The sequence below is a fragment of the Cryptomeria japonica genome, chromosome 6 (genome assembly GCF_030272615.1).
Source record: "Cryptomeria japonica chromosome 6, Sugi_1.0, whole genome shotgun sequence".
In the NCBI taxonomy this organism is placed as follows: domain Eukaryota; kingdom Viridiplantae; phylum Streptophyta; class Pinopsida; order Cupressales; family Cupressaceae; genus Cryptomeria; species Cryptomeria japonica.
In genome coordinates this window covers 638,263,877-638,291,777 of record NC_081410.1, presented here as the reverse complement: position 1 = coordinate 638,291,777, position 27,901 = coordinate 638,263,877, and the positions used below count along the sequence as shown (strand labels likewise).

At 39.2% G+C, this 27,901-nt stretch overlaps 1 protein-coding gene across 1 annotated transcript in view; it reads right to left on the bottom strand.

Annotated features, from left to right (window-relative positions):
• Positions 1 to 1,600: 1,600 nt before the first annotated feature.
• LOC131068665 (TATA box-binding protein-associated factor RNA polymerase I subunit B) overlaps positions 1,601 to 27,901 on the bottom strand; it is a 91,401-nt gene continuing 65,100 nt past the window's right edge. The window contains exon 4 of the mRNA XM_058003904.2: positions 1,601 to 2,814. Coding sequence (XP_057859887.2) covers positions 2,284 to 2,814 — 531 coding nt within the window. The 3' untranslated portion in view covers positions 1,601 to 2,283. The remainder of the gene's footprint in view (positions 2,815 to 27,901) is intronic.

Genomic DNA, 27,901 nt, shown 5'->3' with positions numbered 1-27,901 from the left:
AATGACTTCGTCTCATACAACTTTGCAAGCTTATTCCACAAGTCATATGCAGTTTTCTCCTCTACAACATCGAACATAACTGAATATGTTGGAGATAATTGAATTGTTGCTCTAGCTGCACTATCATTTTCATTCCATTCTGCAAGGCTCACGGAGGTAGGTTTTGATGCTATCGCTTTAAGAGCTATTACACATTCATCCTTCACCAACAAGGCTTGCATCTTCAACTTCCATAGAGAAATATTGGAACCATCGAACTTTTGCACCTCAAACCTAGTAACAGTTTAGTTTTGCACCTCAAACCTGGTAACAGTAGTTCCTACCTAGTAACAGTAGTTCCTACCATTGCTCACCTCAAAATAAACAACTTCTATACACATAACCTCACTCTGATACCAATTGTAAGAAAAATAACAAGTGTAGAAAATTACAAAGAACAACAAAATCACACAACACTCGAATTTATATGGAAAAACTCGGTAAAATTATACCAAAAAAAAAACCACGGGCAAAATATCTTTCGTATTGATTCTCAAGAATTTACAAATTTTTGTAAATTACAAAAAAGAATAAAATCACATAACACTCAGATTTATGTGAAAAAACTTGATAAAATTATACCAAGACAAAAACCACTAGCAAAATATCTTTCAAGAATTTACAGATTTACAATAATCCTAAAATTGTACATCAAAACATGACTTTGAGCAACCTATAACAACCAAGTTGCAAAGTCCTAATTGAAGACAACTTACTAAATATAGTATGACTCACACAACTACATGCATAACACGTCTAAATTACTATTTATAATAAGTCTCCTAACAAAACTTGTCATGTATAATAAATCTTGAAATTACTAGATGAGAATCCATGATGACTCAACCACATCTAAATGAAAATCCATGATAACTCAACCACATCTACAAGAGATCAGTTTGGACTTCACATTCCAACAGAAAATCCTAATGTGAGTTATGTTTGGTTAAATGGAAACCTTGATCTACACTGCATGCATAAGCCTTGAAATTCACAACCTATAATGCATGTATAATTTTCATTTGCACCCAGCAAAATGCATGCACAAGTGATTTTCATGCCTTGCATTTTGTATTTTTTGTGCATGCATACATGGAATCTCCACCCAGCTATACATGATCACCTTGAAACCCCAACCTACATAACATGACAAGGTGTAATTTCCACCTTGAAATGCATAAGAACCCTCAAATCCTACCTTGTAGTACATGGATGCACCTGATTTCCAACCAACAATACACAAGTGGGTCTAACTTCTGATTTTGATATCTGGTTGCCATCGGTGGTTAAATTGATTTCGTTCTTCTTTGCTATTAAATTTTTAGCATATCAATCACTTGTTAGACTCACTTGTGTATTGTTGGGTGGGAATCAGGTGGAAGTTAGACCCACTGAATTCTGGTAGGAAGGAGTGAGTTTAGTCAGTGCAATCAGAATTCAAAAATCAAATGTTAAGTGACAAAGAATGAAGGATTAATATTGAAGAATGAAGGGAAGCGTTGGTAGTGTGATTCTGTGTAAATTAATGATGTGAATTATTGATATTGTTTTACCCAACATGAATTAGTAATGTAGGACTTTAACTTTCATTTTATCAGATACAATAATGATCTAAGGTATTTATCTTTCTCCTGTCAGGAATTATTACAAAGAATATGATGGAAAGCAATGGCGTAATTCTGTTTAGCCAGTAACAATGCCAACAAAGTCTTAGCAGATATAACAAGCCATTTCATCTACCCCAATGAACTGCGCAAAGAATGTCAGTTTGTGTAAGATCCTGAAGTACACCAACAAAGGCATCAAGAGACTTTCTGGAGATCACAGTCTTCTTGCCGCTCCATTTAAGCTTTCACAAATTTCCTTCAAAATCCCTGCAATACGATCTTCAATGCAACCAAGTTCTTTTTCAATTTTCAATATACATCAATGTAGAACAAATGCATTCACTTTGATAACCCTTGCACAAGCACAAAGCAAAATGTAGTGATCTGCATGTACAACAATATGAGATTTCCCTCTCTTAACTTTCTTCATGTAACTCATATAAGAGTCAGGACAACTTCTCAATGGAGGAACATATTTAAACCCATTTTGTTCCATATCATAAATTATAACCAGCCATTTCATCTACCCCAACGAACTGTGCAAAGAATGTCAGTTTGTGTAAGATCCTGAAGTACACCAACAAAGGCATCATGAGACTTTCTGGAGATCAGTCTTCTTGCCACTCCATTTAAGCTTTCACAAATTTTCCTTCAAAATCCCTGCAATACGTTCTTCAATGCAACCGAGTTCTTTTTCAATTTTCAATATACATCGATGTAGAACAAATGCATTCATTTTGATAACCCTTGCACAAGCACGAAGCAAAATGTAGTAATCTGCATGTACAACAACATGGGATTTCCCACTCTTAACTTTCTTCATGTAACTCATATAAGAGTCAGGAGGACAACTTCTCAATGGAGGAACATATTTAAACCCATTTTGTTCCATATCATAAATTATATTTCCCAACCTATCGCCTCCAGTATCTTTGAATTTAGGTAGTCCCTCCAAAGGAATCTCCTCAGAATTTGTAGCAACATCTCCCTCTAAAACTTGGGTTTCAGGATAATGCTGTCCTGCCGCCTTAGAAAAATGTATGCAATCTTTTTCATATAAACTAACATTGTTTTCATCCACACTCTGTGATATGTTCTTCTGTCTTGTATTGGGAACATATGAGTCAAGGAGAGGATCTCCCTCAACATTCTGAATAAGATCAATATCCTGCAAAAGAAGGAACAGACAGAGTTAGGCTGGGCATAAATTGTCATCTCCATTCAACAAGCATGTTTCCATTAAATGGCTTTCAATATTCAGAGGTTTTAGAAACTAACATCCCTATCATTCATAATCACTAATGGTAGAGGAAAACAAGAAAAATACTTCCAGCATCAACATGAAAGACGCAAACAGATTTACTAACAATAATTATAATAAAGTTCCTAGAGGGATCATAGAAAGAACGCAGTACTGTTTTCCATCTAACATAGGCTGGCCAGTTTTAAGGTTTCGACCCACAACAGGTCTAAAATATAAGGTCAATTGGCACATCCCTGATGAATCAAGGTTCTTTGTAGCCGACAAGATTACTAGAGGCTAAAAAATGTAGGACTAATATTGTAATCTGGGATTTTGTTCAAAGTACACCAAGTTCAGATACGACTAGAGAGTGATCCAAGGAAAATAAGGCCTAGACCAGCAATATGCAGTTCAGCATCGAAGAGAACATGCTGAACTAGAATACTTCCCAAACTAAATAAGTTCCAAAAAAAAGGGGCAAACCAATGGGCTAAAAGGTGTTAGAAACAGAGTTTAGAAACTGTCAAATAATGATCTCAGGAAAATAAGGGTAAACCAATGAACTAATGCATGTTCACATAAACTGATTGGGTAGCCCAAAGAGGCAAACTCAATCTGCAACGTGCAAGATGATTGCCAAACAGATGCAAGATCTCATTACAAAAGGGGCCCATCATGTCCAGATCAAAGCACACAAAGATATTGCCGATTTCAAGATATACACAAAATCATGCTAACAAATACAGAACTAAGAGAGAAAAGCTTAAATCTCTACCAAAGAGTCAGAAAAACAAGTTCTGCTTATAGTAGAGCTCCCACTGAGCATTTCATCATTTATAAATTCTCAAGAAAAAAACAGATTGCAGTTAAGGTCTGGCAATTTTGATAGACTCTAGCATAAAGGCATAGTGTTAACAAACCCAGACTCAAACTCAGCATATATACCATCAAAAAGCTTAGGAGATGATGTGCATTATGCAACTTTCCTCTTGAAATGGACTGGTGCTTTAGGCACCTCTTCTTCAATCATATTTGCTGACTGTACTAACTATATGATATATTGTGTTCATTAATGAAAATTGATATAACATTGTTTCATTTTCAGCAAATCCTGTCATCATTAATATAGATTTATTTCCATTTTCAACAAAGCCTACAATCAGGTTCATAAAAATACAGAACATGGGAAGCAATCATAAGTACTCAGAATTTATATCAGTTACAATAGAATAACAAGGCATAAAAGTATTCTATATCATGAAAACTAACTAAACAGTTAGCTCTACAGAAGTTAAAACAACACCAGAGGTGGTCAACCTAAAGTTCTTGAGCCCTAAACCATAACACATGGCACGAGAATAAAAAGTCTTGTGAGGGAAGGACCCCTCAATGAAGCATGAAAATTAAGGTGATCAAAGCTGGTGACAATGAAGTTTCTTTTTCTCTTTTAGGTGGTGACGGAAAGGCACGGGCAGACTTTAGGGTTTCAGCATAACAGGCATGGTCGAGCAGACGCAGGTGGCGATGGTAGAAGGGCTCAAAGATATCGTAACCCTGTTTGGTGACCGCCAGGTCGGGTTTGGGAGGATCAGACAAATGGAAGGCAAATGGCCTTTCAAATGAAATGTCGGAACAATATGGAGCATACCCAAAACCAGCCAAACCAATGAGGATATGCCAAGATCTCAGCAGGCAAGGTATGGAAGCCAAAGATTCAAGATAACGCCAAGACAGGTGATCACGGAAGTATTGAAACAAGCCAAAACTGCTTTATTCCCCTTCAGATTGATAACTCAGAATGGCAAGAGGCAGTGAGAAGGTATCAAGAAAGAGCAGTCTTTATTAAATGGGCATGAGATTGGCCAGCTTTTCTGTGTCACACCCCCGCCATGACAAATGGAAGGCAAATGGCCTTTCAAATGAAATGTCAGAACAATATGGAGCATACCCAAAACCAGCCAAACCAATGAGGATATGCCAAGATCTCAGCAGGCAAAGTATGGAAGCCAAGGATTCAAGATGATGCCAAGACAGGTGATCAAGGAAGTATTGAAACAAGCCAAAACTGCAATATTCCCCTTCAGTTGATAACTCAGAATGGCAAGAGGCAATGAGAAAGTATCAATAAAGAGCAGTTTTTATAAAATGGGCATGAAATTGGCCAGCTTTTCCATGTCATGCCCCCGCCATGACACTATTCACAACCTACCTTAAAGAAGAATGAATGAAAAATAACAAGAAAAATTATCTTATTCAATAAGACTTCACAATTTTTCTAATGCGCAGTCCAAGGTCGACAGAAGATATTGTTGTGATGTTTTCACACATCACCCCATTGCAAATGGTGACCCCCACTTTTTGCTTTTCTTAGTGTTTTGCTTGGTAGTTTCTTGGTTGTTAACCTTTACTTATGAGTGGAGGATGGTTTTGTCAGCCCAGGATGAGTAGTTGAGGTCATGTCACTAGGAGATGTCAAAGTTGCAAAGTTGCTAATATTGTCAAAAGGCAAGAAAGTTGTCAAGTTGCAAGGAAAGATGCTAAGTTGCCAGGGTTGATTTGTTTAAGTGTCGAAGTCAAAATTAGATGAGACTTGCATGATTAAGTTGTATTAAGTGGTCAAGTCACTAGGATCCCAATTGCATATGTGACTAAGTCACTAGGGTTTTAAGGTAGCATAGGTCAAAATTGAGGCTTGGTGGTCATGAATTGCTTTCCATGATGAAAGAGTATCTAAATGATAAAATGTGAGTATTTTGCTTAAGTCAAGCCCCTTTAAGTGTTTTCTCATCAAACAAGCTGATCTTGTACAAATGAAAGGGAATTTGCTGCCTAACTTGTGCAAACAAACCTCAGTTTACCGCCATGTTTGTGCAAATGAAGGCATAAAGGCCACCCTAGCAAGCTGACTTGTGCAATCAACCACTAAAAATGCACCCTAAAACTTGTGCAAATGAGAGCATAAATGCCAACCATGTTGTGCAAATGGAAGGCAAAATTCCGGCCAAGTTGTGGAAATGAAAGAGCAAAAGCAGCCCAAGGTAGTGCAAATGGACCATAAAATGCCGACCTAGCAAGACATGTTTGTGCAAACACATGATAAAATCCCGCCATGCTTGTGCATAAAAGAACCCAAATGCCGCCCAATTTGTGCAAACAAGCCTCAAAATGCCAACAGCCTTGTGCAATTGGGAGATTAAAAGCCGCCAGCCTTGTGTTGTGCAAATGAAAGGGAAAAAGCCGCCATCCTTGTGCAAACCAACATGAAATTTCTGTAACACATACATACACAATCATACCTGCAGATCAGACCTAAAAAAACCCTAGGAGCAGACCTAAGACCTAAAAGTCAGAATATTTGTTCCTAATTGAATGCAAACCCTCATTACCATTCAACATTAAATTCACAATCAGACCTGATTTGAGGTCAATTTCAGCTTGAAACAAAGCAAAAGCAACCTGTTTGAAGCCTAATTCTGTGCATAATTTGATCACAATCAGACCTTGAAGACTAAAATCAGACATTGAAAATGTGAAATCAAACCCAGAACTTCATTTTCTAAATAAGTTTCATTTCCAGACTGAGTGAAGCATGTGGAATTCAAGGTTGAGACAAAAACAGATCTTAATTTGAACAAAGAAGAGTAGATTGGGCGTATTTTTTATTGGACCTAAGAAGTTTTTTTGCAAACCTGGTTCATATCAGATTTAGGTCGAATTTCATCAATCTGAAAGTGGCAAATTTGTGGGGAAAAGGAAACCTGAATTTTACAAGAAAGAAGTCAATAGGATTTGATGAAAGCAATTGTGGGGCATAGAGAAGGAAGAACTTCACCACTTGAAGAAGATTAAGTAGATGCAAGTACCAGCAAAAATAGGGTAAATTGTAAGGTGAATTTGACAATCAGATCTAATAAAATGAATAAGGTGAAATCAACACAATTTGGAACAATTCCATTATAAGGCAAATCAGAATTTGACCTAAGCACATATGGCAGAGCAAGGCAAACCCATCAGTAGACTGAGTTCTATGATCAGATATGGGGCGAACTAACAGACCTGATGTTCACTGAAGTGGAAGACTCAACCAATGCAAGGGTAAGATCAGCACATATCAGTGCAGGCACGAGGTTTACATCTCATTAAGGGGGGATGTCAACACAAATGTTGATAGGCAAAAAGGAAGGAAATAATAATTTGACATCAAAACATTCAAGGAGGTAGCAAGGATAGATTTCACAACTTGGGTTGGAGATCAAGTAATCCAAGGAGGTGAATCAAATAGAAGACTCAGCCAGGAGCACTTTGAAGGTGTGAATCGGAGGTCCAGACAAGGTTGCATCAAGAAGGAACTTCACAACATGGAAAGGCTTTGCAATAACAACATCATGAAGAACAAATTCAAGAATGCAAGTACAAAGATCAGCATGTTCAAGAAGATGACAAAAGAAGATAGTGTAAATGAAGGCTACAATTACAACGACCTTGGGTTTCCTTTGAAATCCAAAGGTCAAGGTCAAGTACATCCTCGGTATAAGGGGAAGAAAGAAAGAAAGATCAAGGCAAGTTATCTAAATCAAGTGAGGGCATCACGAAAGTTGAGATCAAGCACCATGCAAAGCAGATATTTCCACGCTAGGAAGTGAACTTGTGCAAGATGAGCAACCATGTGGTATCATAGTCTACAATGCAAGTTGAGGTGGCATCCCCGTCATCGATCAACCAATTGGAGGGTTCCAAGTCAAGATGTCCAAATACAATGCATCTGACTCACCCATGGAGGCACAAATTTCGAGATACCTAACCTCTTTCTCTATTGGTTCACATTCAATATGTGACGTGTCAAGATTCAAATTAAATGTAATTTTCTCATTCATCAAAAGGAGTTGTTTTAACAAACTCTACTTAGGATTTTCATCTTGTAATCTCAGCCATTGATTGTGAATCAATCTGAGCCATTCATTGTAAAGAGCTATCTGTATAAGGCTCAATTTTCTCATTTGTATGGGTTAACAAAAGAGTAGTGGATTAAGAAGATAGAGTAGAAGTTAGATTAGGAGAAGCCAAAGATTGTTGCCAAGACTTTGTTCTAAAAAGCATATGATTTCATTGAAGCTATCGTAAATTTGATGTGTTATTTCAACAAGTTGCATGGTCTCTACTTCTCAATTCATTTTCATGTTGTTTAGATGAATGAAAGAACTTTGTGCATGATCAATGGTGAAATTCATATATCTATACTGTTAATTTTGTAACATCGGTCGTACTATTTTATGCTTCCGATATATATATATTTGATTACATATACTAATATGTTAACGTTAACTAATGATAAATAAAACCAAAGTTAACTTATCGCGTTTGACCAACGGTTACACCGTTCATGGTATCGGGTGGTAAAGCGATTCTCAAACAAGTCGCACTCCTTCCGATCGAGTAAGTAAACGGTGACTAGTTTATATATTGTGGTGAGAGGTACGTAGGGAAGAGATGTGTCTTCCCACGTGGGAAGACATATCTCTTCACTACGTAACCCCTCATCCACTTATATAGCATGCTTACATTGAGGAGGATGCACACACCGAAATTGATAAGTGTGGTGCATCTTTAAAACACGCTATAGCAGATAAAATACAACTTTCAGATCATATCTCCATCTCTTCTATTTTGATCACAGAATTTTGAAAGAACTCAACATGGTATCAAAGCGAAGTTAAGGAAGATCATATTAAAATTCTGTAACGATCTCATAAACTTTCACCAGGCTCTTGCTAAGATCACATTCCCATAATCCTAATGGCAACCGGAGTTGGGTTTGAAGATAGATTAGGTGAAGCATCAAATTTTGTATCTTGGAAATTCAGGATCATGCTTGTTTTGAAAGAAAATAAAATTGACTCCCATGTCAAAAGTGAAATTCCTGAACCCTCTAATGATACAGAGAAAATTCAGTGGAGCAAGGACAGTGAGAAGGCCCTTAAGATAATTGTCGATTCAGTAAGAGACCACATTGTACCAGTCATTTCTAACTATGAGACGGCCTTTCAAATGTTCAAAGCACTAGTTGACATTTATGAAATCAACAACACTAGCAGGGCTCTCACCCTAAAGAATCAACTACACCATATAAAGATGAATAAAGGAGAAACAGTTACATCCTATTTCTTGAGGATCACTGAGCTTAGGGATCAACTATCCACTATTGGACATCTAGTACACAACAAAGAACTTGCTATGATGGCCCTAAATGGATTTCCTACCTCATCGGAATCGTTCATTCAAGGAATCAGTGCTCGTTCTAAATTTCCTAAGTTTGATAGATTGAAAACCGATTGCATTCAAGAGGAATCTCGCCTTATCACAAGAGGAATAAAACAAAACAATGGTAATGAAGACATTCAAGTTCTAAACTCTAATTCCCACAAGAAAGGAAAGAAGAATAACTTTAAGAGAAAGAGGGACAACAGCTCAAATAGGAAGAGGTCTTCAAAGAAGAAGAGAGACATTTCTGAAGTACAATGTTTCAGATGTGACCAATATGGGCACCATGCAATGAAGTGTCCAGACAGGATCAAACAACAAGCTTCAATGGCAGAAATTAAGAAAGGGAGTAATTCCGAGAAGCTAGTCTTCTACTCAGCCCTCTCTAGTCAAGTCACCTCCAGTTTCAACACATGGGTGATTGACAATGGAGCAACTCGACACATCACTGGATTTCGTGAGCACCTAAATACACTTGTGGAAAATTCAAATGAAGAAGTGACAATTGGTGATGACTCAAATTATCCAATTATGGGAATAGGAACCTGCAATATCAACCTAAAGTCAGGCATATCCCTACAGCTGACTGGAGTTCTATTTGTACCTGGTATAAAGAGAAGACTTGTCTCGGTTTTTGCACTTGAAAATAAGGGTTACAGATTAACCTTTATGGAAGGAAAGATACTTGCTTGGCCAAAGAACTCCACCATCAAGAAAGCCCACACCATTGGAGTAAGACAAGGGAGCCTCTACAGACTTTGCACCACTCCACCTCTAGCCTTGATTCATGAGACTCGAAATTCGAATGAACTTTGGCACAGAAGATTAGGGCACCTTCATTTCCATGCCCTACCTAAGATAGAGAAGATGGTGATCGGCTTACCCAAGCTAAGTCAAAAATCTGAAGGAGCCTGCATAGGGTGTGCCTTGGGAAAGAATACTAAAGGGTCTTTTAATTCTAACAACGGTAAATCCAAAAATGTATTAGAATTAGTTCATTCTGATTTATGTGGACCCATGTCTGTACCCTCATTAGGGGGATTTTTTATATTATGTAATATTTGTAGATGATTATTCTAGGAAGACCTGGATATATTTTCAGAGGTACAAAGAGGTTAAAGAAATCCTTTCTAAATTTAAGGAATTCAAAGCTCTTGCAAAAAATATGACAAGTAAGAAAATCATAACATTAAGAACAGACAATGGGGGGGAATACAATTCTGATATGTTTAAAGATTATTGTATAAATGTTGGGATTAAGGGGGAGTTAACTGTACCTTATAACCCACAACAAAATGGGGTAGCTGAAAGAAAGAATAGGACTATAGTTGAAGCTGCTAGGGCTATGTTGTTTGACCAAAATATAGAAACCTCATTTTGGGCTAAAGCATCTAGGACAGTTGTGTACATTCAAAATAGATGTCCTCATTCTCTTCTTGACAATAAAACCCCTGAAGAAGCCTTTACTGGCAACAAACCTGACATAAGTCATTTCCGGATCTTTGGGTGTCTAGTCTATATTCATGTTCCCAAAGAAAAGAGGTCAAAGTTAGAACCTTCTGGAAAGAAAGGAGTATTTGTTGGGTACAGTGAAACCTCTAAAGCCTATAGAATATACATACCTGGTCAAAGACAAATTGAACTAAGCAGAGATGTCATCTTTGAGGAAGACATAGCATTCAGGAGGTCCAAAAGCTCTAATGAATTAGAACACCAAGATCCTCCTACAAGCTTGGATGAGGATTCCACCCCTGAGATTCAGAGGGAGACCCCTAAAGATGTTGAGCATGAAAGTTTAAGGCTTACCTTTAGAAGAAAATTATCCCGAAACTAGGAAGAGACCACTTTGGGCTAAAAAGATGCTTCAAGAAGCTGAAAATTATGCTGCTCCAAAGGGGACCTTCAAAGAAAGCAAGAGACCTAACCTATTTTCCAGTTATATTGCCTTGATGAGTGAGATCATTGATGCAAAACCTTCCTGTGTTGGAGATGCGCTCAAGCATCAAGTTTGGAAAGATGTTATGTCAGAAGAGTATCAGTCAATTCTGAAAAATGATGTCTGGGATATTGTGCCTAGGCCTAAAGGCAAATCTGTGGTATCTTCTAAATGGCTCTTCAAAATCAAACATGCAGCAAATGGCAGCATTGAGAAGCACAAAGCAAGGTTTGTTGCCAGAGGTTTCTCACAGAAAGAAGGTATTGACTATGAAGAGACATTTGCTCCTGTTGCCAGATACACTTATGTCCGAGCAGTTTTGGCTATTGCAACATCTAAAGGATGGAAAGTCCATCAAATGGATGTCAAGACTCCTTTTCTGAATGGTAAGATTGAAGAAGTTTATTTGGAGCAACCTGAAGGTTTTGTGATTCATAAGGTTGAATCACATATCCTTTTCTGAATGGTAAGATTGAAGAAGTAGTTTATTTGGAGCAACCTGAAGGTTTTGTGATTCATAAGGCTGAATCACATGTCTGCAGATTAAAGAAAGCTCATTATGGACTGAAACAGGCCCCCAGAGCATGGTATCAAAGAATTGATCACTATCTCTTGGAATTAGGGTTTTTCAAGAATGAAGCAGATCCAAATCTCTACTACAAGGTAATCAATGGTGAATTATTAATTCTTATTCATTATGTTGATGATCTACTAATCACAGGAGAGGTTAATTGTATTTCTCGATGTAAGAAAGAATTAGCCTATGAGTTTGATATGAAAGATTTAGGAATTCTTCACTACTTCCTTGGATTGGAAGTTTGGTAGCAGGCAGATGGTATAATCCTTAATCAAGGAAAATACACCATTGATATACTTAAGAGATTTAGAATGTTGGATTGTAGATCTATGACCAAATCTATGGAGACAAATCTGCACAAGCTAAATGAAACAGCTGCAGAATCTGAGTTTTCAGATCCTACACTCTACAGACAGATTATTGGATCTCTGATGTATTTGGTAAACACAAGACCTGATATATGTTATGTTGTAAATACACTCAGTCAGTACATGTGTGAACCCAGGGAAATACATCTTGTTGCTGCAAAGCATATTCTGAGATATCTTCGAGGAACTATTGGTTTTGGTTTGAAATATAAACATGTAGAACTTGACCTACATGGATTCACTGATTCTGATTGGGCTAGAAGCATAGTTGACAGGAAAAGCACATCAGGATGTTGCTTCAGTTTAGGATCGGGAATGATCTCATGGATATGTAGAAAACAGTTTTTTGTTGCTTAGAGTCCTACAAAGAGAAGCTATATGGCTCCAGAAATTGCTTGTAGAACTATTTGGTCAGCCCTTAAATCCTACTGTCATCTATTGTGACAATCAGAGTTGCATCAAACTTTCAATGAATCCAGTATTTCATGACAGGTCTAAACACATTGAGATTCCTTATCACTATGTTCGAGATATGGTGGAAAGGAATGTGATCCCACTGAATTATATTAGTACAAGTGATCAGATTGCAGACATTCTTACCAAGCCTCTGTCCAGGATCAAGATTGAACACTTTAGAGATAAACTTGGTATGGTTGAAAATGTTATTTAATTTTGAGATAGAGTCTCGTTTATTCTGATATGCTAATATATTTAAAGATGTTTAGTGTGTAAACTCTTTTATTTGTCATGTGTGTGACTCCATGACTGCATGGGCCTTCTGTGAACATTATTGAAGGGTGACGACTTTTCAATAATGAACACTTGTTTCAAATTGATATTGTAAGGTGACGATTTTACAATTATCAATTTAACTATCTTGATGGATATCATGTGACTTGATATCTGTGGACATGTCACGATAGTATATATATCTCTGAGACATTATGGTAGATATCTGTTGGTTGATATCATTAAATAAACCATAATTATGATAGAGATCTTTGTGGTGAATATTATGAACGTAATATTCGTGGACATGCCATGAAATCATTATCAGTATGGTAGGCATCATGTGACTTGATGCCAGTGCACATACCTTACTTGATAACTATGAGTTATGGTGAGTATCGTGAGACTTGATATTCATTGTTGAACCATATCTCTGAATATCACTGTGGTGTGATATCTCCTCTCTTCACAATCAATGGATGAATTGTGATGTTTTCTCTAACATGAAATGTGTCCTCCCTAGTTAAGAGGGAGTGTTAATTTTGTAACGTCAGTCATACTATTTCATGCTTCCGATATATATATATATTAATTTGATTACATATACCAATATGTTAACGTTAACTAATGATAAATAAAACCAAAGTTAACTTATTGTGTTTGACCAACGGTTACACCGTTCATGGTCTCGGGTGTAAAGCGATTCTTAAACAAGTCGCACTCCTTCCGATTGGGTAAGTAAACAATGACTAGTATATATACTGTGGTGAGGGGTTACGTAGAGAAGAGATGTGTCTTCCCATGTGGGAAGACATATCTATTCACTACGTAACCCCTCATCCACTTATATAGCATGCTTACATTGAGGAGGATGCACACACCGAAATTGATAAGTGTGGTGCATCTTTAAAACACGCTATAGCAGATAAAATACAACTTTCAGATCATATCTCCATCTCTTCTATTTTGATCACAGAATTTTGAAAGAACTTAACATATACCACAAGCAATTTGTTGATTGTAAGTTTGCCTTGTGTGGTGAACCGGAATCCTTAAATGAGCTTAACTTCAATTTCTATTCATAACTTGATATGCATCACTTTTATGGTATATGTTATCACAAAAGCTCGCACCCTTGCTAAGCTATCAACTCAGCAACCTTGTGAAACATGGAAACAACCCCGAAGTGTGGGACCTTGTGCAAGGGGGTTGAATCTACGGAGAAGACTGACTTCCTTCTCTATCTAGGTGTAGGTGTTGAACCAACTCTAACACTTCAAAACTAACTCAGCCTATCCTAACAATTTGTAGAGGTAAAGAGAAGAGAGAAATGCTTGAAATAAAGGGAGGTGATGCACCAAGAAGAGATTGTTTCTCTCCCCACCGAAATGACACAAAGAAAATCAACTGAAAACACCCAAGAGATGCACAACTTCAATTGTACGAGTGACCCCAATGCATGTATGAAGGTTAGGATTCACTGAATGCCAAGAGGGGAGAAGGATTCCCACAAGTCACAGTCAGAAAACCAGTTAACACAATATATATGGAGAGAAAAAGCCACAAGACATACACCTATGATGGAGGTAAGAAAGCATACACAACATACATAAAGTTGAAAGTAGGCAAGAATGGTGATTTCAATTAATCATAAGGCCAATGGCCAAACTTATAGTTGCATAAATACAAAATAAATACAAGAGAAGTGGGAAAGCATGGAATAGCTCAAGCCAGTAGGGAGAGAACCCTTTACAATGAGGCCTAACATCCTTATATAGAAAAAATGGGTTACAATGGTGATCATGACCCCTGCATGTCAGTCTGGAAGTGCAGGGAAGTGCATGCACTAGGCTTGTACGTGCAAGCAACCTAGCCATACCACCAAAGGCAACTCTGAGGAAGGTGGACTAACTAGCCTTCCAAAGTCAAACATGACATAAGTCACCAAGCATGGCCTCGTACGTCCTTGATAGAAATCCTGCCAAAAACACTTAATGCACCCTTGTGGCTCCACAATAGAAAGTGCACAAGTCACCAAAACTGTCAGAGCATTAAAAGCCTTGAGTGTTGATCACGCCATCTGGAAGTGTCGCCAATCGGAAGGAAGTTCGGACTCCCAAAGTGGGAAGACAGGGGAAGAACTTTGGAACATCGGGGTTCCGGAGTTCCGGGATAGGAGAAAGGAGGGCAGCAAGGAACCTCGAAACCTCGAGGTTCCAGAGTTCTGGAGAACTAGAGAGAGAAGGCAAAGGGGGAAGGAACTTTGGAAACTCGGGGTTCCGGAGTTCCGGGGAGAAGAAAGAAGAAGGCCTAGGAGGGAACTTCGAAACCTTGGGGTTCCGGAGTCCCAAAGAAAGGCAAGGGAAGGGAACTTCGGAACCTCGAGGTTCCCAAGTTCCGGGGAACCGCTCAAAGGAACTTTGGAACCTCAGGGTTCCGTAGTTCCGGGCAAAAGAGAAGCTTAAGAGAAGAGGCGAAGGAAAGGAAGGCTAGGAACCTCGGGGGTTCTGGAGTTCCGAAGAGGTCAGGAGAAAAGGGACAAGGAACTTCGGAACCTTGGGGTTCCGGAGTTCCGGGGGAAAAGAGAGAAAGGCTAAGGAGAGGAGGGGCTAAGCTAGAAAAGAACTTCGAAACCTTAGGGTTCCGAAGTTCCGGAGAACTCGAGAAAAGCTAAGGGAAGGAAGGGTCCGAAGTTCCGGAGAAGGAAAGAAAGCGGCTAAGGCAAAGAACTTTGGAACCTAAGGGTTTTGGAGTTCCGAGGGAAGAAGGAAAGGCCAAGGGAGGAGCTTCCTTCGGACAAGGCAACACTTCACACTTCATGATTCTTCTCTCCTTTGATCAATTGGGGCTGCGCTGGTCTATGGAACATATCTCTGATCGGTTCTCACTGATGGACCAAGGGTTTCGTAAAATGACAACAGTATCCTTGTTGTTAATAGTGATTAGAACATCACATGCTTACCTTAGAAGATCGCACTAGCTTTGTGGAGTTGTTTGTTGATGGCAAAGCAGAGCTTAGTTGACTTTCACCCAATCGTTCATTGTCTCTTCCATTCTTAGGAGCAACATAGTGTTCTTAAACCCTATCCTATTGCCCTTTTAAAATCAAGTTAAATTCTACATTCCAACATCCAAATGTTCAACATTCAAGTACTCAACGTAAGTCCCCCCTTGGAATACCAGCAATCACATAAACCAATTAAACTATCCACAAGTCAAGACCTGACAATAGAAACCTAGTCGTCTTGGTCGATCATATAATTCAGCATCTAGGAAGATTTTGATCAATAGATGATAAGATACCTTGGTATAACACATGTTTTGGGTCTTTTCAATGACTCAGTGCCCAATGGATGCTCAAGGCTTCTAGACTTCATGCTTAGAAAGCCAACATCCCACACAAGTCGCCAAAATGTTGTCATTTTATGACACCCTTGGTCCATCAATAAGAACCGATCAGAGATATGTTCCATGGAGCAATGCTGCCCCAGTTGATCAAGGAAAGAGCTAATGGAAGCATGAAGTGTTAAGTGTTGTTTGTTAGGAGGCAAGGTTTTAAGTCCTTTTCCCTTCCTTGAACCCCGGAATCCCAGAATTCCCAGGTTCTAAGTCCCTTTCCCTTCCTTGAACCTTGGAATCCAGAATCCCAGAATTCCCAGGTTCTAGGTCCCTCTGCCATCCTTGAACCCCGAAATCCCATAATTCCCAGGTTCTAAGTCCTTTTCCCTCCCTTGAACCCTGGAATCCCGGAATTACCAAGTTCAAAGTTCTTTTCCCTTCCTTGAACCCCAAAATCCCAAAATCCCAGAATTCCCAAATTCAAAGTTCCTTTCCCTTCCTTGAACCCCGAAATCCTGGAATGTTGGTGTTGCAAATAAGCCACACCTGGACCGACGATGGACTGGTCCAAGAGGGGCTAGTAGCTCAATGGTAGAGCACTCCAGCAGCGGATGGAAGGTCCTAGGTTCGAGTCCTAGCTGGTCCATGTCTCAACATGGTATCAGAGCCAGGTCCAGGCTAGGAGCCCCAAGCACACGAGAGTTGTGGCTTAAGGGGGGGTGTTGGTGTTGGAAATAAGCCACACCCGGACCAACGATGGACTGGTCCAAGAGGGGCCAGTAGCTCAGTGGTAGAGCACTCCAACAGCGTATGGAAGGTCCTAGGTTCGAGTCCTAGCTGGTCCATGTCTCAACACGGAATTCCCAAGTTCTAAGTCCTTTTCCCTTCCTTGAACCCGGGAATCCCGGAATTCCCAAGTTCTAGGTCCCTTTCCCTTCCTTGAACTGTAATGTCCCCTCTTGAATGATGAGACTTGAAAATGAGTCTTCCTAGCCTTTACATCCTCGGGGGTTAGGAGAAAATTAAAGAAATAAAGGGAATAATTGAAAAAAATGAGGGAGTCTGAAACAAATACATTATAATTGTTCATTGTGACTTAAGTTTGGGCCACACTTAAGTTATAACATTATGTCCTCTAGGCGCTTCACTAAGGTGGTGGAATTATTTAATAAATATTGCAAGCATTAACATTCTCCCTAAATTCGCCTAAGTCAATCGAAGTGGGAATAGATAGCTTTTTCAGCTGAAGGTCTCTTTCTTATAAAGGCATCGACTTGGGACTTGGGAAGCATTCATTCATCAATTTTGGTTAATGATTTTTGCTTTGCAAGTCGAGTTGTCCTTCTTAGGAGGAAACCCATGGAAGTGTGAGCTTGGATGCAACCCCAAGCTAAATCTCGGTCTCTTCACCCTGTTGCTACATCTAGAACGTGCCAAAATCTGGAATTTGAACGCAGTGATTCCCTTTCTCTGTGAGTGTGGGTTTCCTGATCAACCAGCATCAATTCTGGTCACACTTTGGTTGAGCGCAGTCAAGTCAAGGCAGCAAACACCTGGACAGAATTTAGTAATCAATGCATTAAACAGCAGCCAGCATATAAGAATCGCTGCAATCAGCTAAGGAAAGGTCTACACCAAGAGCTGGTCTGCAATTAAGTTCGCCTCACCAGCACAGCCAGCAATCAGGTCACAACTTTTGGTATGTTCGATATTGTTAATGATTGCATGCAAGCCCATTCTGTGTAGAGATTTCCTAATTACCAGTCAACAAAACAAAATAGCGTTCTTCCTACTTTAAAATTCTGCTGTTTGGCTGTATGAACAAATAAATATTGTTGTGGATAGAATTATTTACAAAATAACAACAAATTGTGTTTCTTAAGTCTGTTAAACGGAAAAGAATATTTTAGTGGTATCAGAGCACAGTGACCCTGCCAGCCTGTGAAGGTTTTCCTGTGCATGTCAATTTGGAGGTTATTTAAGCAGTTGCATATAAGAATTTCTAGTCGTATGTCAGTTGTAATCTATTGCATGTCAATTTGAAACGTTTCCATGCACTCGAGAGGGTCTGGATCACATAGATACTTGTTGATGGTGTTTTTACACACAATGCAACACAAAATAAAATATTAAGTATTCTATCCTCTCATGAACAAAGAATCCCAAATGCTAAGCTGCGTGATCAAGTTGGACAACTCCAAGGTTCTTGAATGTCAGGTCTTGACATGCTCTTGGATAGACTCAGTTGTATATGATGTGATATTGCTGGTTTCACAAAGTGGACTTACGTTGAATGCCTGAAATGCTCGAATGTCGCTGGAACGTGGGATTAACTCGATTAAAAAAAAAAGGATAAGGTTTGAGGAAGCTATTCTAACACTAAGACTGTAAGAGCAAAGGAAAATCTTTGATGAAATTCAAACTAAGTCTTGCTTTGACATGCAACAAACATCTCCACAAGGCTAGTGCAATCTCCTAAGGATAGTTTTATGATTTTCAAATCATCACTACGATAATAGACACCATCAAGTTGATGCATATCAATGAAGAAGCGATAATTGAAGTTAAGCTTGGCTAAATAGATCCAGCTGACTATGCGGGGCACTTTACCATCGACAAGGTGTTAGTAGTATGGATATAAGAATTTCACCATTGATCATACACACAATCTTCCATTCATCTAAATAACTTGAAACACATATTGAGTAGAGTCCATGCAAATTGTTGAATCAGCACATAGAATTCACCATACCTTCAATGAACAATCTTTGCCTTCTCTTCCTATTCTAACTAATTGCTATTTGCTATTATCTACTCTTGAACTACTACCATTAACTATTAACCTTTACAAAAGAAGAAATGAAATCTTTTATAGTGCTCTCATTACAATCAATGGCCAAGATCGAAAGATAGAAACCCTAATTAGGGTTTGTTAAACCCATTGCAAAGCATTTAATGCTTGATCAATGATACAATTACAATTGATGGGACACATGTCCTGCTTTGAAAACTCAACCAATGGATGACAGTGGTGGGTACATCAAACTTTGTGCCCATCTGGTAGTTATCTTCCTTATAGGATGAGTTAGATACATTGAATCTGGATGCCTTATGTTGAAATAATGTGATTGGTTAAATGATGACTAGGCACCACCGCATCTCTCTTCTTTGTAACTCATCACAAGTGTGTGAATGAATGAGGCATATATCTTGATACTCAACATGTCCAAGCTCTTAATGTGATGATGACTTTGCTCAAGTTGATCTTCTAACTTTGATGAACTCTTCTGAAACTATCTTGTCTTAATCACTGGCATTCTTGAGCTTTCATCTGGCTATACTGACAATGATTCTTGGATTTCCGACAACTTACTTTTCATCGCTAGTAATTCACTGTTCAAAGGTTCAAAGCAGCCACTTTGAAAGATATCATGTTGTGATGTCGCTATGAGTTTGGATGCCACCTTGAGTTGCTGTCCATGGATACGATGGTATCAATGATGTTGAGGCACACAAGAATGAATTTGCTGTCCTCAAAGGAGATCGCTGTGTAATCAGAATTGTTTTCACTCACAAACTCATCACTGAGTATCACTTTGCTACGAGAATTTAAGTCTCAAAATCGCTAGACAAAATTCGCTCTATTCAATGTCCAATATTGCATGAGTTTGCAATATAAATTGCTATCAATCAAACAAAGTTGCTGCCACTGTGAGGATCGCCTTCATCATAATCAGATCACTACAATAAGCAAATTCGCTGATGATCAAACAGAAAGTTGAATCGCACCCGTAAAGCAATATCATTTTGAATTGATCAAATGAAATGATCGATTTCAGTTTATAGTCGTTTTGGAGAGGTCGTACTTCATCACAAGGTGTTGGCGACTTTCATTAAATGGAGTGCATTTAAAATTTAAAAATGATGACACAACTAGTAGCTTTCATTCAATATTGTGCAATCATCATCTTCATCTTTTTAAATAAAGGTGCTCTATTTCAAATTGATGGTTCATTTCCAACTTCACATCATGTCATCCATTAAATGCATTAAGGCGCCCCATTGAAATGCAATTCAATTGATATCAAGAGGGCTTCGAGTTTTGTAACTTCATTACATGAAATTGTTTAGTCCTTTTGCCCTTAATTAATTGCATTGATTGAATCACCTCAGCATTGTAAATCTCAAATGCATTGTATAAGGCGCACCTCATTCATTAAATGCAGTTTGTTGATCAATCTTGGTGAGACAGCATAGAAATTTAAAATCTTTTGATTCTTTCAATTGTGATTGTGCTGGCCACCTTGGATTTAATATTGCATATCGAACTTAGTACCATAAGGCATCAATTTTAACTGCTTCCTTGGAATCGATCTCCCTTTATCAGATGCCCTTTCATTTGTCATTTGAATCCTTCATGGAACTTAGAATCTTCATTGAATAGGTTGCATGAATTGCATCGTATGAATGTCAAGTGTTGAGATAGCATTATTGAATGCTTGCAGCTTATATGCTCTTCATTCATTGCACCCAGTGAATTACTTGCATTGTGCAAGGCGTAGCTCTCCTGCCTCTCAAAATCGAACAAAGCAATAGCACAAGGCATTGAAAGCAATGAGGGGGTCATTGAGAGCAATGCACAAGTCATTGAGAGTATTGCACAAGGCGTTGAGAGCAATGCACAAGGCTCTTCCTCATGCCTCAGCCAAAAAAATTTATTTTTCAATTTCGCACTCCTTCCAAATAAAAAGCTAATAGCTAAACGACTCAACAACTAACTTAGAAAGCAGAAAAATGGGGGTCCCCATTTGCAATGGGGCAATGTGTGAAAACGTCACAACAATACTTCACCAAAAGTAGGTCCGAACAGCAGTTGGAAGAAGAAGAGAATCCCTTGTTTGATTCTGGCAACATGGCAGAGCAACAAGAAGGAGGAGGTGATGGGCAACCTATTCTTCAAGATATTTTGGCTCAAATGGCTCAGCAGCAGCAACAGATGATGCAGATTTTCATGTGGACACACCAGCAGCTTGTTAATGCCATTGGAAATTTGAAAGTTCAGCCACAGGCACAGAACCAAGATGGTGAAAGACGCTGATAGTCCTAAAAATGATTGCACAGAAATTTTTCATGCTTGAGTCAAAATTTTGGTCATTCTGGATTTATTTCGCCCTCTATCAAAGTTCTAGGTCTAGGGTTTAGGGTTTGTGAATTTCCGATTAAGTCTTGTGAAGGAAAAACCCTAGGCCTGTTATATTCCGTCATTACCTTTTTCCACTTAAGCCAAGGGTCGGTTACCATTGGCGGGGCCATTGTACTTCCTAAGCATTAAGTTATTTTCGGTCGAGCCCCTTATATTTTCCTAAGTCTAAAATTTTAAATACTTCGGCTGGTGAATAAAGGTAGAATAGATCTTACGGTTCACGCAGCCCCGCGGATGAAAGTGCAAGGAAGATAAAGATCATGGCATCACGAAATGATGCCACGTGTCCTCAGCATAGAAAGGTAAACCGGTGGTTTGATTGTTCAAAATCCTCATATTACCGGTTCTCAAGAGGTAAAGACCGGCTTACTAATGGCCCCATCAATTTGCACGTGTTTCAAATGGACGGTGATGTTTTAATCTGGGCGAAAAGGTGCTCGATTTTTTATTTGCAAAGGTTGGCAGGCACTGTGCTCGCAAGGTAAAGTGCAAACATATCTGACGGATCTCGTAACCCCAGGAAGGAAGATGCAAAAAGTTTATTGACCGCAACATCACGAGATGATGCCATGTGTCCCGAGCTGACCAAGAAGACCGACGATGGGGCTGTTGACAGTGTTAGACTAGAAGATCATATGGCACTGCTACGTCACATGTTTAATGGGTCCACAAGCTGCGATGGAAGGTCAATGCCATATTGACCGTTAGTGATCGTTTGATTCGTCAAGCTGGTCAAGATCTACAACAGAGTTTCAAACTGATTTTGTTTAAAGGGAAATCAAAGGTATTATTTGTCACCCGCACGGGAAAGATAGAATGAATAGAATATAGGCTTGTCAACTTGGAACAGATAGCAACAAGTCGGGACTTTTGAATGCCGATTCATCCCTGGGGGACCTTTTGGAAGGTTTCTATTGGGTCAAGGTTGATTTGACAAGAAGGGATGACTGTTTCAGAGGCATAAGGGGATTGGGATAACTTTTGAGTTGGAGATGAAGGATCACGGGTTCCCCGATGAAATCAGAGATTACTTGTTGACAGGGATTCTGAAGCAGAAACTGCACGCTCAAGGAGCAATAAGATCGGAACAAAATCGTTCGCGTGAAATGAGCCTAAGCAGGAGGCAACGGATTGATGGCCTAGATGTGACAATGAACTGGGTTTGATAGGCATGATTTCTGGAATCCATAGCTAGCAGGATGAGTAGAAAATATCGGGATGATTTTTCACATGAGTGAACACTGCCATTTTTTATTGAACTTCGATTATAAATTTAGTAGGGTGGTGATTAAATGGGTAGAAAAGAATACAAACTTCTTCATTTTCTGAGAGCGGTTTTTCATCAGTGAAGAAGATGGTGTTTGAACAGAATGGGCATCTCAAGGTCCGTCCAGAGACATTAGGGTGGTAACGGCATGGCTCAAGCACTTTTGTTTCTACCAATGATCAAGTGAAGATTATGATTCCACTTCATCACGGGTACTAGCGTATAGATAAGGAATATTTTGTAACAAAATTACATATGGTTTCCTTGGCTTGATTTTTTAGACGACGGGTCTCTCCTCTGGCCTGAAGCTTGTTAGCTCCCTTGTTTTCTATAAAAGGGAAATCAAGGCCATTGGAAAGGCTTCCAAAATCTCTGAATAGGGTCTCTTTATGTAGGTTCGGTCTGCGGGATTAGGTTCCACTTTTAGGAAGTCATGAGTAAATAGCAAAAATTGTAATGTCATTTTGCAGAGCAAAATACAAGATAGTTTACCAGTTTCAGATTTCAAGTGGGTTATTCTGTAAATGAAATGTACTATGTTATCTGATAGAAGATAGCTTTTGAAATTAATACATATATAATTTCAAATCCTTACTCTCATGTGTATGACTTTATTTTCTTTCGAGTTAATGGAATCAAGGGTTTCATTTACTTGTTGCATTGTTATGATGTATGTAATTTTCCATTCCATGCTTTAATCCAAGGGGTTAATTAAAATGCTTGAATGAAATTACAAAAAGATAATACTCGTACTAGGATTTGATAAGTAGTTCAGGTAAGAAATTGCAAATAGAACGATACGGTAAGGCGATATCGTTTAAGATCCAATCAGCTGTTAGATAAATTTCTATCAAGTTTCAATGATATTTCAGAGACTTTGTAGCCCAATGGAATTAGGCAGTGGTATATGCTAGCAAGTGTCATTAGGTTATCAATTTCTTGTCTATTTCATTTATGGTTTGTCATAAATCTTCTAAAACCAAGACATATTTCCAAGTTTTATGTATGTTTGAGCTGTCCCACCCATCTCATGCTCTAGTTAGGTTGAGGATCACTAAAGGATTTGCCATCCTTGAGCATTCTCCCTGTTGTTGAGCCGCCTTATGAGATAATCTTCTTTATTTTTAGTGAATCTTTGAGTGTGGTGCAGAGATCAAGAAATTCACTAAAAGGATTACCCTCTCGGGTTTTGCAAAGCTCGAAGTGTAGAAGGATCTGTAGAATCCTTGTCGCAGTTGGTCCAAGTTCTTGAGGATTTTAATAGTTGGAGTTGGCTTCTCCATGAGTATTTGAAGAATCAACTTGGTTTCTGCCTCTCGCAGTGTAAACCCGTTTTTGGGAACCAACAGAAGCAAAGTTGGGCATGAAAATCAGGATAGAACAGCTTCTAATGCTGTTAGGACAGCGAGTACAAGATCTGATCGGCCACTTCATCCTGTGTTTTTGCCAAGGCAAGTTGAAGAAGAAGTTCTTGTGGTGGAATAAACAGAGACTCATATTACTGATGATGTCATGGTAGCCTATGATGATTATAGAGCCCTTCCCCTTGATGTAAGAGGGCTGATCAACTTGAACCAATTCATGAACCAGCGAAGAGATAAAGCCAGATATCAGCTAGAGAGACACGAAAGGAGGCCTAGAGGCCTAGCCAGGCAAGGCACACAGCCTCAAGAATTCAAGGATGCTTTAAATAAGGTCACATTGCCCATATTTGATGGAAGTGGAAAGGGTAGTGCTAGGTCTTGGGTTCACAAACTTGACACATTCTTGTCACTGAAGCCTATGGAGGAGGACAAGGCCATAAAATTCGCTACAATGCTTTTGGAAGGTGTAGCATATGATTGATGGCACCACGGGCTTGTATCACAAGATCATGGCTTAATTCACTCATATTAGGAGTTTGTCAATAAACTGATTGCACAATTTGACAGGAAGGATGTTGAGGTTTATTACAGGGAATTAGCTCAACTGAAGCAAGTTGACCATGTTGAGACTTACATCAATGAGTTTCAGAAAATCTCAGTAATGGTTCCTGACATGTTCGAAAGGAGAGTTACTATGTTGTTCGTGGAAGGATTCGGTGATAGATTGAGGGGATAGGTGAAGGCTCATAAGCCTAATACACTTCATGACGCCATAGGACTTGCACTAGACTTGTAAACTACACCTTTCCAGCCTCTGAAAAAGAGTATCAGCCCTTGGAAATCAAACAAAAAAAGTTTCAATCAGCAGAAAAACATTCCATCAAATGCTGATCAAGAGTCCAGGAATGAACTCAGAAGAAAAAAATTATGTTTTAACTGTAAAGAACCATGGGAACCTAGACATCTCTGCCTTGGGAAAGGCAAGGTACACCTGATTGAAGTCATGTCTGATGACGAAGAATTAGAGGAGCAAAAAGCTTGTGTGGGAGGTGATAATGAACAAGAGGATCAACAACCTCAGATAGAGTTGGAAGACACTTCAACTAAAGAAACTCCATGTATTGCTGCTCTATCCGGAGTTCCTCACAGCCGACCTTTCCGGCTGAAGGGTGTTCTTAAGGGGCAGCGACTGGTGTGTTTGGTGGACAGTGGGGCCACACACAACTTTATAGATGAGGGACTAGTAATGAAGCGTGGACTTCAAGCTGAGGAGTTTCCCGGATTCAATGTCATAGTTGCGGATGGTTCTCCATTGACTTGCACCAGAGTAGTTCCTCGGTTGAGTATACAAATTGGAGACTACACATTGACAAGTGATTTTTATGTGCTTGGTCTCAGTAACATAGAACATAGATGTTGTTTTGGAACTAGAGTGGTTGGAGTCACTTGAACATTATGTTCAGGATTTTAAACAGATGCAACTAGCATTTATGGTGGATGGTAAGAAGATGGTGCTCAAGGCAATGTCTAATGGTGTTCCCTGGGTTGTGTCAACAAGACGGATGGAGGCTTTATTTAGACATGGTGATGTGGATTGGGTAGCCCAATGCTTTGTATCTACTAAGCCTACTTCCAGTAGTAAACCAAAATACCATGTGGATATATAGACAATGCTAGATAAGCACAACATAGTTTTTGGTGATATACATCCTAGACGTCCACCTGATCGAGGGTTCAAGGATGTGATTGAGTTGGAGGAGGGCGCAAAGCCAGTAATTACCATGCCCTATCGTCATCCACGTCACTTCAAGCAGGAGATTGAGAAAACAAATTAAGGAGCTTCTCATCATGGGACATATATGGCCTAGTTCGAGCCCATTTGGCTCATCGGTAGTTCTGGTGAAGGAGGATGGGACTATGCACATGTGCATAGAGTACAGAGCGTTGAATAAGAGGACTTTAAAGAATAGATATCCTATACCTAGGATCGATGAGTTGATCAATGAATTACACGAGGCCGTGTACTTTGCCAAAATTGATCTGCGCTCTAGATACCATCAGATACGAGTTCGAGAGTAGGATATTCATAAGACTACTTTCCGTTGCCATTATGGGCATTGAGTTACTAGTTATGCCATTTGGACTCACAAATGCGTCGGCAACATTTCAGTCCTGCATGAATCACATGTTTCGTGATCAACTAAGAATATATGTGTTGGTTTTCTTCGATGATATCTTGATCTACAGCAAGACCAGGAGTGATCATCTACATCATCTAGATGTAGTCTTGAGTATCAAGGAGACTCAGTCGCTCTATGTGAAAGCCTCCAAGTGTGAATTCGAAATGATGGAGGTACTATATCTCGGACATTTTATTGGGGCAGATGGTGTGAAAGTGCATCAAGAGAAAATTCATGCAATAATAGATTGGCCACCACCCAAAAATATAACAGAGTTACGAGGCTTCTTGGGGTTGTGCTCTTACAACAGGAGGTTTGTGAGAGGGTTTTCACAGCTAGCGTCCCCATTGACAGACTTGATTAAGAAGGGTGTGTTTTTGTGGTCTGAGGAGGCGCAGGTAACTTTTAATAAGCTCAAGGAAGCCATGAGCTCGTGTCCAATGTTAGCATTACCACACTTCACACAGCCATTTGTCTTGGAATGTGATGCGTCGGGTCAAGGAATAGTTGTAGTGTTGATGCAGAATCGACACCCAATTGCATATGAGAGCAGAAAATTGAGACTCCGAGAGACTGTATTCTACATATGATAAGGAAATGCTAGTGATTATGCACGTGCTAGCTAAGTTCAGACAGTAACTAGTGGGAACCAAATTTGTGGTTAGGATAGATCACAACAGTCTCAACTTCAAGTACTTTTTGGAGCAAAAGGATATGAACGAGTGGCAATAGAAGTGAATAAGAAAAATTCAGGTTTACGACTTCGATGTTGAGTATGTGAAGGGCTAGAAAAATGTTTTTGCCGATGCCTTATCCAAAAGACCCGCACTCTGCTCACTTACTGAGATTTCAGCCAATTGGAAATCTCAATTGTTGACAAAATATGCGAAGAATTCATTTGTTGCTGATTGATTGATGATAGAGTACAAGAAGACAAGTATTTAGTGAGTACAAGATGACAACATGTTAGAGAGTGCCTGACTTCTCAGCAAAAGTCAGAACACACTTTCCCTGCCTCTACCAATACCTGAGCATAAGTGGGAGGGACTATCTATGGATTTTATCACAGGACTTCCTCGTGTTCAAGGGAAGGATTGCATATTTGTAGTCGTTGATAGACTCACAAAATATGCACACTTCTTTGTTGTACCTACAGAATTCTCAGCGCAGCAGGTTGCAGAGTTGTTTTTCAAATAAGTCTTCAAATTGCACGGGTTACCTAAAACAATTGTGATTGACAGAGATAGCAGATTTTTTAGCATGTTTTGGCAAGAGTTGTTTAGATTGGCAAGTATAGGATTGACACCAAGCACGAGCTACCATCCACAAACGGATGGGCAGACAAAAATAGTGAACAAGTGGATCGAAGGCTACCTGAGAAACTATGTTTCAGGGCAGCAACATGCTTGGGCAAGATCGCTTTATCTAGGTGAGTATTGCTACAATACCACCTATCACATGTCCATTGGCATGTCTCCTTTCAAAGCACTCTATGGGTATGATGTGTTATCATTCATGGACATAGCATTTGATGATAGCAAGGTTACACGGGCTAAGGAGACAATGCAGTCTTACCAAGATATTCTCAAGGCACTAAAAGACAATCTTCAACATGCACAAAACCAGCAAAAGATGTGTTGTGACATTTTCACACATTGCCCCATTGCAAATGGGGACCCCCACTTTTCTTTGCTTTCTAGGATAGTGGTAGAGTCTTTGCTATTAGTCATTGCGTTGAAGAGGTGTGGTTTCTCAAAGTGACCAGGAGCTAATCAAGTCAAGTTTCTCTCT